Genomic DNA, 15214 nt, shown 5'->3' with positions numbered 1-15214 from the left:
GTTATCACATATTACAAAAGGCATCTTGAGGGTTATAAAATGTGCAGCAAATAGCTTTGGAGATGAGAAACAGCAATTTTTCATCTAATTTTGATCCATAGACATGTAAGCACTGTATTGCTACTTTTTGGTTTTGAGCCAAATAACTATTATGGTGCTAAGATGAGCCGGGCAGTAACCAAAATTAAAGAATACTTTAGCTTTTATCCTCAAAGTGAGAAAAGCTCTTTTGTAACCATCTTTGCACTTAGCAAATAAGGATGCCATCTCAAATCTGAGCATTAATGCCTGCAGGCGGATTTAGAAGAAAGGCTTATGTAGCTTAGCTTTACAGCCATACTTTCAATATATTTGCTTAAGTTAAAACCAGAGGTTGATTAAGGGGCCTACCATCTTAGCTCCTTTGCAACTATGGTGAACATTTTTAATTAGAAGCATTTCCACTGTTTATCATTGGTATAATATTTTTGGACTTTGCTCTTTGAAATATATGTCAGCCCAGATAACTAATATGCTCACATTATTCCTAATCCCTTCTCTAAATACTAAGAGTGGGAACAAATGGAGGACATTTGACTAACGTATTTTTGTTTCCAGCTTAGGACTTGTCAATATGGGTAACCAAACCTGACCTCAATATTGTGAAGCGCTAAAATGGAGATGCAAATAGTATTAACATTTTTTCCTCAGTCCTAAATAAGACAATTTTTGAATATGAACTGATGTAATGATAAAAAGGTTATCTCAAAATCCAGAAAATATGTGGTTTAAATTTTCCTCAAACTGTGTTTATTAAAAAAATTTTATTAAAAAAAGTTTTACATGAACTTGGGCCTTTCAATTAAAAAAATACTATTAATAATATTAACCTTTATATTTTATGCTAATCTAAATAACATTCAAAAGCAGGAAATACCTTATTTAGCTTAATTAATGATAGAAATGTTGTATTCCAACATGGCTAAGGTATCAAAATTATTATTTAGAAGAATTTAATATAATAAAATATCACTTGAATTAGAGAAAAATTACAAAATAATTTTAAATTATTGATAAAGTTTTGTTAAGTGCCAAATTGTTATTTCCAGAGTGCCTAAAATGTTACATTATAAAGCTAGCTGTCATCAGAGCAATGTTTGGAGGTTTGAATAGCATAGTATAGGGGCGCCTGGGTGGCTCAGTCGGTTGGGCGGCTGACTTCGGCTCAGGTCATGATCTCGCACTCCGTGAGTTCGAGCCCCACGTCATGCTCTGTGCGGACAGCTCAGAGCCTGGAGCCTGTTTCAGATTCTGTGTCTCCCTCTCTCTGACCCTCCCCTGTTCATGCTCTGTCTCTCTCTGTCTCAAAAATAAATAGATGTTAAAAATAAATAAATAAATAAATTAATTAATTAATTAATAGCATAGTATAAATCCTAATTCTCTAACACAGTCATCTGGTACATTTTTGCATTCTTGCAATTTTTCATTTATGTACATACGTATTCATTCATCCATTCAACAAATACTTTTTGTCCAAATAATTTTATAATACTATTGGATTTGAAATATTAGAAAAATATGTATTCAGTATCTTGCTACCTCAAAGGCAGTTTTCCATTCTGCATTTTACTTTATTTTATTTATATGAATGTTATTTTGTCCTTAAGAAATTACCCCTAATTTTTATCCCTAATACTATTCCTTTTTACTTATTTTGTTTGGAATTCATATAGTGATCCTTCCTTTTTGTTAGTATTTGTCTGGTATACTTTTTCTATCTCTTTACTTTCAGTGTTACTGTGTTATTATCTTTAGGTTTGTCTCTTGGAAGCAGTACATTGCTAGATTTTTGAAATTGCATTTTGAAAGTCAAAGTGTATTAACTGGTGAATATAGTCTATTTATATTTATTGTAAATATGTATGTGCAGTTGTTCCTGGAGCAGCACGGGTTTGAACCGTGCAGGTACACTTATATGGGGAATTTTTGTAAACACATTATAGTACTATAAATATTTTATATCTTCCTTATGATTTTCTTAATAACATTTTCTTTCCTCTGGCTTATTTTCATTGTAAGAATACAGTGTTTAATACATATAATATACAAAATGTGTTAATCTACTGTTTGTTATCAGCAAGACTTCTGATCAACAGTAGGCTATTAGCAGTTAAGTTGTAGGGGAGTCAGAAGTTACACGTGGATTTTCGACCATGTAGGGGACTGGTGCCCCTGACCCCTGTGTTGTTCAAGGGTCAACTATACACTTATTCATATTATCTTACACTTTATATTTCTATGCTTTTGAAGTTAACCTTCTTTCCTTTCTTTTGAGGGATTAAGTTTTCTTTAATCTGTTTCCCAATCCCTCCCCTATTTTGGAAGTTATACTTCTATTTCTATTCAATAATTTATGTTTTTAACAAAAATCATTAAATGAGTCTACAACCTTCTTCCAGAATAACTAGAGAACCTTAGAAAACTTTAATACTGATTTCCCTCCTTCTTCCAACTCACACATTCATGTTGCTTAATATTTTAGTTATTCTTTGCCTTTAAATTCTACCTGAAAATACTTATTGGTGTATGTTTTATATATAAATTTATTTATGTATTCAATGCTTGTTTGAAATTTCTAATGTGCTTAGTAATTATTATTAATTATTGCATCACAACATAATTTCCTACATCCCACACCTTTCTTCTGAGTTTGTTTTCTTTTTACTAAAGTACATCCTTTATTATTACCTTTTAAAAGTTTATTTATTTTATTTTGAGAGACAGAGAGGGAGAGAGAGAATCCCAAGCAGGGTCCACACTGTCAGTGTGGAGCCCAATGTGGGTCTCAAACTCACGAACTGTGAGATCATGACTTGAGTTGAAACCAAGAGTCAGACACTCAACTGACTGAGCCCTCCAGGTGCCCTTTATTTTTTTTTTTGAAAAATTTTTCAACTTTTTATTTATTTCTGAGAGACAGAGACAGGGTGTGAGTGGGGGAGGGGCAGAGAGAGAGAGAGGGATAAAGAATCTGATGCAGGCTCCATGCTCTGAGCTGTCAACACAAAGCCCAACAAGGAGCTCGAAATCATGAACTGCTAGATCATGACCTGAGCCAGTCAGACGTTCAACCAACTGAGCCACCCAGGCACCCCATTAAAGCACATCCTTTAAAGCCTTGCTTTAAAAGCTATTTCTGTGTATGCTAAAAATATCAAACCTTTTTTTCTGAATGTCTTTATTCTGTTTTTCATACCTGAGTGATAGGTACAGAATTCTACGATGACAATTAATTTCCTTCACCACTCTGAAAATACTGTGCCATTGTCTCCTGGCATCTCTTGTTGCTGATGAAAAAACCACTGCCAGACTAAAATTACAGGAAATCTACCTTTTCTCTTTGGTTGTCTTTGAGATTTTCTCTTGGACACTCTGAAATTTGACTATGATCTATATCAGTGCTAACTTTATTTATGTCACAGACAGAAAAGACTCACATCTTCCTTAATTCTAAAAAGTTCTCCACCATTATCTGTTCAAATATGTCTGTCCTCATTCCTTCTATTCTCTCCTTCTAAAACTTCCATGTGGTGTTCTGTACCAGGTTAATAATGTAAAGTCAGACTCCTTACTCACTGAGAATTTTAGTTTCTCATAAGTGATTTACTTTACCTCAGTCACATGACAAGCTTTGCTGTTTTCCCAGACAGGGTTGGATAATACTTTGAAGCTTCAGGCTCATGCACTGGGCCCAGGGCCAGCTCCCTCTCTTTCTCTTGCTGTCTTTGCTCACAGCAATAGCTTCAGATCCACTTAGGTTAAAACTCCAGGCCTAGGACCTAAATCCAGGTGTAAAATACCTGTAGGCCATTGTGATGTCTGCTTCCACTTCCTGATCCAGTTTTAATGCCTCTCCTTTCTTCTGGGAGCTCGTGTCTTCACTTCCTTTCAAACCAGTTTTGTGTATGTGTATATATATATATATATACATATATATATATATATATGTATATATATATATATATACACACACACACATATATATATACATGTGTGTATATATAATGTTTACTCACTTTTCTAAAGTTTCTATGTGATTTTAATAGAAAGAGTTTCTGTCATGCCAGCTCAGTCTCCCACGAAGCCAGAAGTCCTCTACAAACATAATTTTAATGTGTTTGAAACAGAAACTTATTTATGTTTTTATCACTTAATACTCCAAACATCTCTCAAGTTGCTATACTATCTTCATAATTACTATTTTAACAGTGACACAGAATGGCAATATAGGATGGCAGCTAAAAGGACATGTTTTGGATGAAAACAGACCTATTTCTTCTTCAAGCTCTTCCTTCAGTAAAAGTGGTTCTAGGAAAGGACAGGAACTGAGTAGGTTGCCTGCTACCCAGGTGCTCACTGAATGGAAGGTGCTACCTTTACTACTACTACTACTATCATCACCATCATCATCATCGCCATCATCATCATCATCACCATCATCATCATCTAATGGTATTGCAGATTTCATTTTCACTTACTTTCATATTAATGATTAGCATTCTAGACAAGCTAATTTTGAATATTAGGCACATGGTGGTAAATTTTCATCAGGTGAAGACATATTTGATAAGGCCCGGAACTTAAAACACTGTGGCAGGGGATGCGGGGATTGGCAGAGTGGGATCAGGGACTGAGACCCAGGGGTGGGGGCAGGGAGAGGAAAAATAGTGCCTTAGCCTAGCACAGTCAAAAGGTAGCCCTAAGCCCTGAGCACTGTACAAGAAGGTAACCAGAAGGGATCCCCACCTATCACACTTGCCATACCATTCCCCATAAAGTGAAGGTCCATATAAATTTCTGCCTTAGTGAACAAAATTGAAATGGACAAGTAACTAGCTTTTGACATAAAACTGCCCTGCTTGGTCAGGTTAACAGTTATGATGTTTTACATTCACAGGACCATTGCAAAATCTTAGGTTTACTTTACTTTTTTTTATATGGCCTTTGAAGTACATGGTTACATCCTGGAAATGTTAAGGTAACATTAGAGGAAAGGATAATTCATTAGATTCTCTCAGTGCTGGGGCATCTGGCTGGCTCAGTCAGTAGAATGTAACACTCTTGATTGCAGGGTTTTGAGTTCAAGCCCCACATGTGGCATAGATTTTACTTAAAATTAATTAATTAATTGATTGATTAATTAATTAAATAAAAATAAATTTTAAAAAAGATTCTCTCAGTGCTACATATTAAAACTTTCTGTAATGACGAAAATGTTCTTGATCTGTGCTGTCTAGCAGAATAGTCACTAGACATATACGACTACTGAAACCTTGAAATGTGGCTAGTGCAACTGAGGAACTGAATTTTTTATTTTATTTAACTTGAATTAATTTAAATTAAAATAGCCACATGTGCCTTGTAGCTATCATGTTAGAAAGTACAGTTCTAAACAAATTTTAAATATATGTGTGTGTTTCTGTATATATGCAGACATATGTATATACAGTTATGTCTGTATATAAATATAAGCATAAATAATAAACATACACATACAGACATACCATGGACATATTTACAGATTTGGTTGCAGACCACGGCAATAAAGCAAATACCACAATAAATGAGTCAATGAGTTTTTGGTTTTCCAGTTCATACAAAAGTTATGTTTACACTGTAGTGTAGTCTATTAAGTGTGCATAGCCTTATGCCTTAAAAAAGTACATATTTAATTAAAAAAAACCTTATTGCTAAAAAATGCTAACCATCATCTGAGCTCTCAGAAAGTCATAATCACTGATTACAGATCACCATAACAAACACATAATAATAATGAAGAAGTTTGAAATATTGCAAGAACTACCAAAATATGACACAGACATGAATTGAGCAAATGATGTTGGAAAAATGGCTCTGGTAGATTTATTCATTGCAAGGTTGCCACAAGCCTTCAATTTGTAAAAATCACAGTATCTGGGGGCACCTGGGTGGCTCAGTCAGTTAAGCATCTGACTTCAGCTCAGGTCATGATCTCATGGTTTGTGAGTCTGAGCCCCGCATAGGGCTCACTGTTTTAAGTGCAGAGCCTGCCTGGGATCCTTTCCCCTCCCCCACACAAGCTCTCTCAAAAATAAATAAACATTAAAAAAAAAATCACAGTATCTGTTAAGTGCAATAAAGTGAAACACAATAAATCAAGGTATATATGTCCAAGTAAGTCACAGTAGACAAGATAAGTTCTTCAAAAAATTCTTATCTGGAAGAAGCAATCAAAATTCTATTTCATGTTTGCAATAATGCCTTAAGATTCAGAGATTTTACTAAAAGCAGAGCTAAATAAAATCTTGCTCTGGTATATGTTATCTGAGTCACTGTATTGGCAAACCACGGAGTTGTTGCTGCCATGAGAAAAAATTATTCACCTGTTTCCCAGACATCTTTGTCATCACTATTTTGGACTGCATAGGCAATTTGAAGAGAAAATATTAATTTCACACATGAGGCCTCTAAAACTGGTCTCATCCATTCTACTAACGAAGAAGTACACAAATCTCTGCCCACATCTCATTTAAGAAATTTCTCTTAGGGGCGCCTGGGTGGCTCAGTCGGTTGAGCAGCCGACTTCGGCTCAGGTCACGATCTCACAGTCCATGAGTTCAAGCCCCGCGTCGGGCTCTGTGCTGACAGCTCGGAGCCTGGAGCCTGCTTCGGATTCTGTGTCTCCCTCTCTCTGACCCTCCCCCGTTCATGCTCTGTCTCTCTCTGTCTCAAAAATAAATAAACGTTAAAAAAAATTAAAAAAAAAAAAGAAATTTCTCTTAGATACAGACAAAACTGCTAGTAATTGTAATACATAAAGCTTTTAGATTTACCAACTTGGTCTTTTTGCTCTCACAAATGCTCCATGTGATTTCAGGTAGTAAGTGCCAGGTGCAGTAGTAATCCCATCTCAACAGCAAGGCCTTGTAATCTTGTGGATTCCAAAGTCCATCTACTTAAGTACCCTCCACTAGGGTATGATTCCATGCCATGAAGGGAAGGACAGGGCAAAGGGATGTGTTTGCTATAGGCTTGTTTTTTTATGTTTATTTGGTTTGGTTTTGCTTCTAGACCTAACATTTGGAAAAACAACTATTTCTATCTGAAAGGAAAAAAAGCAGAGATTAAAGAAAAAGAACAAATTCACTAACAACTATTTGCTATGGGACAGAATTCCACAAATGTAGGTCCATCTCTGGACCCTAAACAAATTGATTAGTGAAATAGAAAAATTTTCTCACTGTAAAGTAGGTTTACTTTGCCAATAGTCTTATGATTCTGATACAGAGAAAAGTGTCATATGAAATCCCAGTAAACTGCTCTAACATAACCAGGACAGTTTACATTGTGGTTTCTTGGAAGGATGAGGAGACAGGAAGGGAGAAGGAAACAGCTAAAACAAAAGTAATAGTTTTGCTTTTTGAATATCTGTTAAATTTTTAAAATATGTTGTATAATTAATATAATGTAAATAATTTCTTTAGACCTTCCTGGAGATTAATAGACATATTTTATCTCAACATTTTATCACACTCCCTAAAATTAAATCCCCAGGAAGCATCTTGACCTCATTTGCCAAAATGTTGATAAATTGATAAATAAAAACACACATTAGTCTCTGAACTTAGACTGTCTCCTTGTCCAAGCCTAATTGGTTATTTAACTTTGATGAAAAACAGGACCTACAGGGAAGTGAGAACCATCAGGGTCCCTGGCCATTCACTTTTAAGGGTAGATAATATTTTTTTTATTCTGTCATTCAAAGGCACATATTTGAACAGCACTGAAATAATTGTCTCAAGTTGGGAAATGTCTGTTTAGAAAGGAAAACTAGACCATCGGAAAGAAATCAGAGGCTTGTGACTTAAGAGACAGATAAAATTTCTCCTATGGAAAACAGCATATCTAGTTTTATTGAACAGTATGGATACAATCATTTTAGCCTTACATGAGAAGTAATTTACTTTTTGCAGTAAGCTATGCAAACCTAGAAAGCAAAGTAACATTTCTGTGTATCAATTGTTGGCATCCTTATCTGTAGGTGTGAATGCACTCCCAATAAATGCACCCATGGGAGAGTCCCTGATCTTATTTCAAATGTTTAAATAACAAGGCAAATAAATCTGTGGTGTTTCCTTCTGATGGATGGAAATAAATGGGCAACCATACTATCTTTCCGGGGAATCCTCCAGACACAGTGGAATGGCTCTCATCAAAAATTAAAGGCTTCTGAGATACACTCAAGGCAGCCCTTCAAATCTCTGCAGCTGTATTATTTCAAACCTGTCCAGTATTCAGAAACTGCTAGTGTCTTCAATTTTTAAAATGATTTTTTTGCTTCCTTGTTTAGTGTACTTTTTAAAAATGAGTCTTCTAGGAGAATCTTCTCTTAAAATGTCAAAGGTCCAAATACAGTCCACCTGTGTACCTCTTTGCTGGGTGACTTCATCCTCTGCTGTGGCTTCAGTATCTTTTTTTTTTTTTAATTTTTTTTAATGTTTATTTATTTTTGAAGGAGAGAGAGACAGAGTGTGAGTGAGGGAGAGGCAGAGAGAGAGGGAGACACAGAATCTGAAGCAGGCTCCAGGCTCCGAGCTGTCAGCACAGAGCCCGACGTGGGGCTTGAACTCACAAACCGTGAGATCATGACCCGAGCCGAAGTGAGACACTCAACTGACTGAGCCACCCAGGCACCCCCAGTATCTTAAATAGAACACTGCTTGATTCAACTCTGTTCTTAGTTTTCAGAGAGTTCACTTATGGTTAAGTTGTCACTAATTCAGGCACAAATATGATCTTCTTTTATGCTCCATTTTAATTCTAATAGGATGCTAGCATCTCTGTCCAACCAATTAAACCTAAATCTACTAGTGATAAGTTTTGCCTTTATAATGCACACATTCCCTCCCTACTGGAATCCCTTTATGATAAGGAATCACACGGAATCAGCATCCAAAGAATGAACCTCCATCATACATATGAGAATCAAACCCAGGTTTGACATATAAATCCAATGTGCTCTCCACATTGCAGAAATTTAAATACGTGCCTCTTATATTTGAAAAAGAGCCCAATATAGTGCTTTAATCATAGTGAATGCTCACAGATATTCCCTTGTCCCCCACATACACTCATGGACCAGATATTAGTTTTCAAAGTCTGATTTGTCATTAGTTTCCCTGTGTTTGCTCACTTTATGTAACATTTTCAAAAGATTCAAAAACTTTCAGTAAATATTTTGGCACTAAAATAATTTAAACAATAAGGTGCCTCTCGATATTTGAATGAACTAGATAATATTACCACATTTCTACATATAGAGATAGGTTTCAAAATGAGGCTAGGAAACACATGTTGGCCACTTAAAAAATCTGAGAGATGCTGGGGCACCTGGGTGGCTCAGTTGGTTGAGCATCTGACTTCGATTCAGGGTATGATCTCGCAGTTCACAAGTTTGAGCCCCACATCGAACGTGCTGCTGTCAGTGCAGAGCCTGCTTTGGATACTCTGTCACCCTCTCTCTCTGCCCATGCCCCACTTGCTCTCTCTCTCAAAAATAATTAAACATTTAAAATTTTTTTTTAATTTTGAGAGATGTTGAGAGTGTTATGCTAAGTGGGATAAGTCATACAGAGAAAGACAGATACCATATGTTTTCATTCTTATGTGGATCCTCAGAAACTTAACAGAAGGCCATGGGGGAGGGGAAGGGAAAAAAAGTTAGAGAGGGAGGGAGCCAAACCTTAAGAGACTCTTAAAAACTGAGAACAAACTGAGAACTGATGGGGGGTGGGAGGGAGGGGAGGGTGGGTGATGGGCACTGAGGAGGGCACCTGTTGGGATGAGCACTGGGTGTTGTATGGAAACCAACTTGACAATAAATTTCATATTAAAAAAAAAGAGCGAGACATTGATACCAACCACCAATTTGATACAATTTTCATTGTATCAATACCATGGGTGTTCTATAATAATAAAATAGATAAGAGATCATTTTAGACACAAATATAGTGAAGTAGCAAAAATCATCTGCTTGAAAGTGGCCTGCCTTCTGAATCCAGGCTGTATCGACCACTGGGTGAGTTACATTAGGCAACTTATTTAACACCTCGGTACTTCAATTTCCTCATCTGCAAACTGAGATAAAAACAGCACCTACCTCATGGAATTACTGTGAGAATAACATGGATTAAAGGATGTAAACTACTTACAACAGTAGTTTTCAAAAATACTAATGTTCTAGTTGTTATTTTACAACCTCTCTTCCCAGGTAGTTTCTCACTCACTTTTCAGGTTAGATGTCTGGAAGGTCTCTGTCCTTCCTTTCTTCCCTCTTTCCCTTGTCGTGTCGCTACACTTTTGCTTCTTCCCTCCTTTTCCTCCATCTCCTTATTCCTCCTCCTCCTCCTTCCTCTTCCATCTTCTCTCTGTACCCCCACCTTGACCTTGGGATGTTTGGAGGGGATTTACATCCAAGAAGTTTGGATAATTAAATGCCTCTTTAAACTCAAGCCTTACTAGTCACTCAAGACTAATCGAATATAAAAGTAAAGACAAACCATACTGATGTAAGATCTGAAAACTAAGCAGTTCTCTGAGTGAAATTATCACTTAAAATATAAGTGATATCAACAGCTATCGTAAAACTAATGACAAAATAATTTCAGCTCCTGATCCATTTACCACATGTGTACCAGTACAGCCAGCAACTTCATCCTCAGGCCATCCTCTGCTCTATGTCTCTTGCTTGATTATTTTTAATGAGAAAAGCAGTAAACAGATGGGTCCAAATGACTTTGTGGCTAAGTGGTTTATCAATAAAATCTGGTTTAGTCAGACAGTGTGCCGTTTCCGCTTCTCTAGGGAAAGCACAGAGAACATTATAGAATAGTCTTGGATTTTAGTTCAAATGTTCCATAACTCTTATGAGGGGGATTTTTTCCTCGAAGAATTTTAAATGCAGGGGCATCTGGGTGGCTCAGTCAGTTCAGCATCTGACTCTTGGTTTCGGCTCAGGTCATGATCTCACAGTTGTGAGATTGAGCCCCATGTCACGCTCCATGCGAAACGTGGAGCCTGCTTGAGATTCTCTCTGTCCCTCTCTCTGTCCCTCCCCAGCTCTCTCTCTCTCTCTCTCTGTCTCTCAAAATAAATAAATAAACTTTAAAGAATTTTAAACAGAGAACTACGTTTTAAAATCACAGAGTATGCATTATACATTTGCTGTATTGATATCAGGTTATTAAACTGGGTGCAGCATCAATTTAATTGCCAGCTTTAGAGAGACCATGTACAAGGTAAATGATAAATTTAGCTGCCTTGGTTTTCCTCAAATCCAAGACATCATCAATTGTAAGATATTAAGAAATAAAATTAGGACTGCCAGTTGTAAGATGCCATCAAAGGTAACACACAACCATAGTTCAGAGATCCCAAAATGTAAGAAAAATCTGTACCTTGGGATCAATAAAACATGATATCATTATTAGCTAGTAAGAAATATTTATTGGGGCACCTGAGTGGCTCAGTTGGTTAAGCGTCCAACGCTTGATTTCGGCTTGGGTCATGATCTCACAGTTTGAGATTGAGCCCCACATTGAGCTGCCCCACAGAGCCTGCTTGTGACTCTCTCTCTCTCCTGATCTCTCTGTCCCTCCACTACTCATGCTCTTTCTCTCTCTCTCAAAATAAATAAATAAAAAACATTTTTTAAAAATCTTAAAAAATTTTTTAAAAAGAAATATTTATTGAGGACGTTCTATTGTCCATAGTTTCAGTGTTGGGAACTATTAGGTAAATAAAAATACTATACATAGCTCCTGACCTTGGGAGATTTAAAGCCCAATTAAAAAAGAAAACACGTGTGAAAAATTAGCTAATGACATGAATTAACTAACAACATGTAAAAGTTACATAAAACGTATTACAAAAGCTTATAAACATAGTTGAAGCTTCATTTCCAAAATATAATTCTTCTTACCTTAAAAAATGATGGCTTTAATTTTGGGGATTAGTCAGAAAAGAAAGAATCACGGTATATTTATAATCAAATGCCATAGGTGTTGTGTTATTTTATTTTTGTTTAATACTCAGAGTTAATGTTGAACATTAACAATCCTTTTCAAGTATTTCTGGGCACATACTAATTACAGAAACTAACTCTTATATATAGCTCTACTGAACACATCAAAAATACTGTAGAAAGAAATAAAGGTAAGAGATTGCAACTTGAGTTTAAAAAAATCTCAGATAAATTGCTTCAGTGGTCCAAGTTCGATCTTCAGTTTTCCTGTACTCTCTCATAAACTAATCAGAAAGAGATCAACAAATTTTATTGGAAAATATGGGTGAGGGTATACGAACATCTTCTCAGTCAATAAATATTACTTCTGACTAAATTATTTTTCTAAGAAAACATTAAGACTTAAACTACCTAAATTACTTCTCAGAAGAAAATAGAGTTTGATGCCCTGGGAACTGAGGCCAGAAGCCATCAAATACCAGTTTTAAACAGATTCAATTCAAAACTACATCTATTTGGAAACAGGCAGTTGTATACTGCTGACACAGGTTTATTTTGTGTTCCAGCTTTCAAAAAAGTAATTCTTGTTTTAAATGAAGAAGTTATGCATAGCAAGAATTTAGATTATCCTTCATAGCGCCAACGTGAATAAGATGGATGTGCCAAAAGAGTCAGAGATCACTATTAAACTAAAGGAAAAGAGAACACTGAGCATCATTTATCTCAAGGGCCATTTTCTGTGATTTCTATATGTGAGATGTTGTACCAACTGTGGCAGCAATCACAAAGAAATAAAAACGTATCTCTGTCCAATCTAATCTAATAACCAAGGCATTAAATTAACTCGAATAAGTATATAGTAAAATATAATCAGCTACAAGCAAAATGCAACAGTACACATCACTTCTGTTGTTGATGTCTTAGAAAGCTTTAGGGAAGCACTGGCATTTTAAACAGATCTTGAAGAATGGGTAGGATTTTAATAACTGGAGTGGAGAGAAAAAGTCATTCTGGGCTAAAGGAAAGCAAGGAACGTTTAGGGAGTTGTGCCCTATCAGGAAGTGCGTCTGGTGGAAGATAAGAGAGAAGATGATAAGCAGCTAGACTGGGGAGACTCTTCAAACCCAAGCCAAAGGGCTGGTTTTCAGAAAGGAGGTTTAAGTATCCAAGTTTGAGTGACCAAGGTTGTGCCTTAGGAAGACTAACTAGACAGCAATGTGCAGGATTGACTGGAGGAGATAGGCTGGAGGTGAACAGATCATTTAGGAAGTTACTGTAATCATCTTAGCAAAAGGTACTGGAAGGAAAAGGCTCAAGTATGAAAAACTTTCTGAAGGAGAAATGATAGGATTAAATGTCAATCAGCTGGGTAGGATTAATCTGATGCTTACAGCATGGGTAACCCAGAGGATAGACAGGAAGTATATAATCAGTGATGTGGGAGCCATAGGAACCCTTGACATTGAACTGTATGTTTTTAAAGGGGAAGGAAAGGTAGTGGTGAATTTTAGAGTATGCAGGTTTTATGGAATTTTGTTATTTGAGCAGAAGGTTCAGAATCGAAAACCATGCAAGATGCCTTCGAGCTCTGTTTTGCCTGACTGTCCATAGAATGGCTATTTATGAACTGCCTTTGTCTGTATTCCATTGGCCTACACATCCACTAAACAAATATTTCGTGGGTGTTTACTGTGTGTCAGTGACTGTTCTAGACAGTTGGGGCAAATCAGTGAACAAAACAGAAAAAAAATTCTTGCTGTCAAGGCACTTCCATTTCAGTGGGAAGTGACAGACAATAAATAACATACATAAATAAAGAAATGAAGTATATTATGCGTTAGAAATAAAAAAATATAGGGCATAAAAAAAGAGAGAAGACTATGAAATAGAAGGACTGGTGATTCTGGGCCAGGGCTAGGGATATAGTTCATACGGAGAGATGTCACAAGTCACAGCATTTGAACCATTGTGCAGCGTTAATACCTAAGGATGCTGTTGGGACAATGCTCACTGCATTCCCCAGCTTCCTCTTAATGAAAGCACATGAAAGAGTCATTATGTTTCTATAAACTCCCTGACTCCTCACCACCACCTCACCTAACTGATCCCATTTCTCTCTTGGCACTAATGATCATAAATTTGTGATCTTCCTCCAAAACATGCATGGAGCCTCATGGCATTTTTTTGTACTTGTTTTTATACTTTGTTTCCCTACTGCCTTGACTTTTTCACATACTTTTATCTTCTTGTGTATCTATCTATCTATCTATCTATCTATCTATCTATCTATCTATCTATCTATCTACCTACCTACCTACCTACCTATCTATCTATTTAGAGAGACAGACAGAAAGAGAATGAGCCAGGTAGGGGCAGAGAGAGAGGGGGGAACAATGGATTCGAAGCTGGCTCTGTGCTGACAGCAGAGAGACCGATAACAGGGCTCAAACTCACGAACCATGAGATCATGACCTGAGCTGAAGTTGGATGCTTTAACCAACTGAGCCATCCAGGTGCCCCATATTTTTGTCAGCTAAAATCCAATCTAGAACTCTTAAAGTATAAAGAAATATGCAAAATTAAACTACTAAAGTTGCCTTTTTTATGGTTTTGAAGTCTTTTTGATACCAAAATTAGTGGCTTTAATTAAGGTCAACCTCGTTGAAATACTACATTTAAATACTTACCCTATATGTAATCCCATGAGAGGTATATTTGCCTTCCCTACAGTCACAGACACTTTGGGTACTTACATGAAATTCACGCAGCCAGTGCCAGCAGGTGGGGCAATCCAGACGAAGCTGAGGTTGGTTGTGGGCAGATGACTCACATGAGACGCCACCACGCTGCACATAAACTGGTTACCAAACTGGTGGTCAGACATGATTCCTGAGAGACAGAAAGGAAGGGAAGCTGTCATAAAAACAAATAAAACAAAGTCTTTCTTACCATGGCACTAACAAGATTTTCTGGACCTTTTTCTTTCATGTTAAGATTCATCATGCTGTTTGACTTTCCTGTAAGCTTTGCAACTTTCCACATTTTGTTGTTAGAAGGATATTCATCATTTAAACCATTTTTGTTAAGGAGTAATCTACTAATTTCATTGCTATTGTATTTTCTTTGCTTTGATTTTATGGACTGGTCTTAGTCCATCACCAAAGACCACCA

The 15214-nt window shown here is 36.5% G+C and overlaps 1 protein-coding gene across 3 annotated transcripts in view; it reads right to left on the bottom strand.

Moving 5' to 3' along the window:
- The window catches only part of RELN (reelin), a 536751-nt gene that overhangs the window by 367742 nt on the left and 153795 nt on the right, over positions 1–15214 (bottom strand). For all 3 annotated transcript variants that reach the window (XM_019825367.3, XM_019825368.3, XM_011280339.4), the window contains exon 3: positions 14797–14932. In XM_019825367.3, coding sequence (XP_019680926.3) covers positions 14797–14932 — 136 coding nt within the window. The remainder of the gene's footprint in view (positions 1–14796; positions 14933–15214) is intronic.

This window comes from Felis catus, chromosome A2, assembly GCF_018350175.1.
Source record: "Felis catus isolate Fca126 chromosome A2, F.catus_Fca126_mat1.0, whole genome shotgun sequence".
NCBI lineage: Eukaryota > Metazoa > Chordata > Mammalia > Carnivora > Felidae > Felis > Felis catus.
Note: the sequence above shows the minus strand (reverse complement) of the source record. Positions and strands in the feature narration are given on the sequence as shown.